The sequence below is a fragment of the Aplysia californica genome, unplaced genomic scaffold (genome assembly GCF_000002075.1).
Source record: "Aplysia californica isolate F4 #8 unplaced genomic scaffold, AplCal3.0 scaffold00509, whole genome shotgun sequence".
Taxonomy (NCBI): Eukaryota; Metazoa; Mollusca; class Gastropoda; order Aplysiida; family Aplysiidae; genus Aplysia; species Aplysia californica.
In genome coordinates, this window is record NW_004797779.1 from 74,099 (window position 1) to 76,428 (window position 2,330).

The 2,330-nt window shown below is 41.5% G+C and overlaps 1 protein-coding gene across 1 annotated transcript in view; it reads left to right on the top strand.

Moving 5' to 3' along the window:
• Window positions 1-1,967: 1,967 nt before the first annotated feature.
• LOC101860520 (snurportin-1) overlaps window positions 1,968-2,330 on the top strand; it is a gene marked incomplete at its 5' end in the record, with an annotated part of 7,381 nt that continues 7,018 nt past the window's right edge. The window contains 1 exon segment of the mRNA XM_013086829.2: window positions 1,968-2,070. Coding sequence (XP_012942283.1) covers window positions 1,968-2,070 — 103 coding nt within the window.

Here is a 2,330-nt window from a genome sequence, read left to right on the forward strand (position 1 = left end):
CACCCCACCCACCCCACTCACCCCACTCACCCCACGGGGCGGTGCCACTGACTGAACTTGTCTTTAGGCCATTTCCAAAGGGGGGACATTAACTTGTTCTATGCACAGTAGAATTGTAGATGGGCTGATTCCACAATGTCATGCTCATAACTGTGCCTGATCTACAACAGGGAACTGCTGCTTTTTCTTTCCTAATCCTTACTATCGTCTTTTTTCCTTTACATCTTTTGTATGTTTGTCACACTCTTGCGACCCCTGTTTCCGGGGTGCTTTGATAGTCGAAGCAGACTTTGTGCTGTTGAAGTCAATTGAAAGAGGTGAGTAGAGTAAGCCAGATTTTTGTAAAGACTTCTCTGTTGACATCCACCCTTTGGCACTAAACACTGATTTCTTCTTGACTGTTCTTTTTGAACATGTCGAGTGTATAGCCTTTTGAGATTATATTTCTTAGGAGTCACACTTTATATTATATATAAATATTGAAGCAAATTTGCAGATGACTTTTCAAATTTCCTGGATGCATACTTTCCCTAAATATTTGGAGAGTACCTGAACTTTTAAAAAATGGTTTAAAAAATTGATGCTGAAGGAAAAAAAAAAAATGAAAGGGTGACAGATTTTGAGTCTTTAAATTTCAAAGGACCCACGCACATGTGGAAGTTGTGCTGACAAAATTCAGTGACTTCATGTAATCTGCAAGTGGAGATATTTGGTGAAAATGAACACTCGGGTCGAATTTGTAGATTTCAACTGACGCCATTTTCTTCAAGTTAAACATGTCACGTCTTTTATCATTTTATAAGTTAATATATTGTTTTTGTACGGGTTCAGTCTATAAACTTGAACGTATCTGTGAACACATTTTGTCAGCATGCCTCAGTCCTAGTAACTGAAAATGGAATTGTAAGCTATCAAACATTTCATGAACAGTTTGCCATTTTGTGGTGGAACTTTGTGTTTTAATAATTCCTTCATATGGTTCAACCAAACTCTGAAGGATGTTTTGATTGTGACTGTTTCCTGATGTGAAGTGTGAAGGGTACAACATGACAGGTGGAATGGGTTGTTTTTTTTTACAATGGACCATGATACAGTGGAGTCCACTTATAACGAGTCCGGAAAAAACGAGAAGTCTGTTATAAAGACCCGATTCTAAAACCCCGCTTTGTTCTCTTCTTTACCTTTGTAAATAAAATACTGCTATAGCGCAGTCAGACAAACACGCGAGTCGGTTATAGCGGAATATAGCTGCTGCTGTGCACAGTGCATGGGTCAATTAGACATAAAGTAAAACCTCGCCAGTTGAGAAAGTTGTTGGTGATCTAGCGAAACTAAGAATGGGAGAGCCCATGCGTGCCAACAATGAAGGCCGGAGCGACTAAATGGGGAGGGTGTGGCATGCGCAAACAAGCAGAACGCATCGCGTGATAGGCCAGCGTAAGCCTAGTTTAGATTAACAAGGCCTACCATGCCTCTCACTTCTCTGATGTGGGGATGGAGAGGTCACAGTGCTGTGATGGATGGAGCGAATGTGTGACGTGCGCAAGCAGACAGAATGCACCACATAGTGAGGTGGGGTGGGGGAAAACACAGCGGGCGAGTTAGCCCAGAGCAAAGCCCTTTCTTTCTGATCGCCAACGTCGAGCTGTCAATATCGCTAGATCTAGCGCTAGAGAAAGAAACCTGATTCGATTTTTGATCAAGTAAGATCTAAAAGTCACGTTGAAACAAAATCATCACCAGGGGAGATATCAAAAGGAAATAAACAGAACACCAAACTCATAGATTAGGCCTACTTTACAGTTTCCCTGGAATTTATTACTGGATCCCTTATAGTTATAGCGAGAATCTTGCTATAGCGGACATTTTGCCCCGGTCCCCTCCCTCTCGTTATAACAGGATTCCACTGTAATTTCGTCCAGTTCTTTTGATGGCAGGTTTTTTTCATCCCCCCTTTACCTCTCCAGGATTTTACAGAGACGTATAACAGCGCAGGTGCTCCAGAACTGAAATTCCGATCTTGTTTACCGAATGGTAGCCATAAGTTGTGTGATGTTCACAAAATTGACGGTAAGCGGTTCTCGTCTCATGTGTCTGGGTTTGAAAAATCCCTCTCTTTGCGTGTGGCTGTCTTGTATGGTCTGTGTCCGTGACCTCATGCTTCTATTAGTCTTTTATTCTCAAGGATAGGCTTATCCAGAATTTTTTTTCTCTGTATTCAGGATTAGCAAAAGACAACGAAAAAGGACTATGGACAAAAGTCTGAAAATTTTGTTGTGTTTTTGTGAGAGTTCATTTTCAGAAGCTATGTGTGTATGTATCCTCCCCCC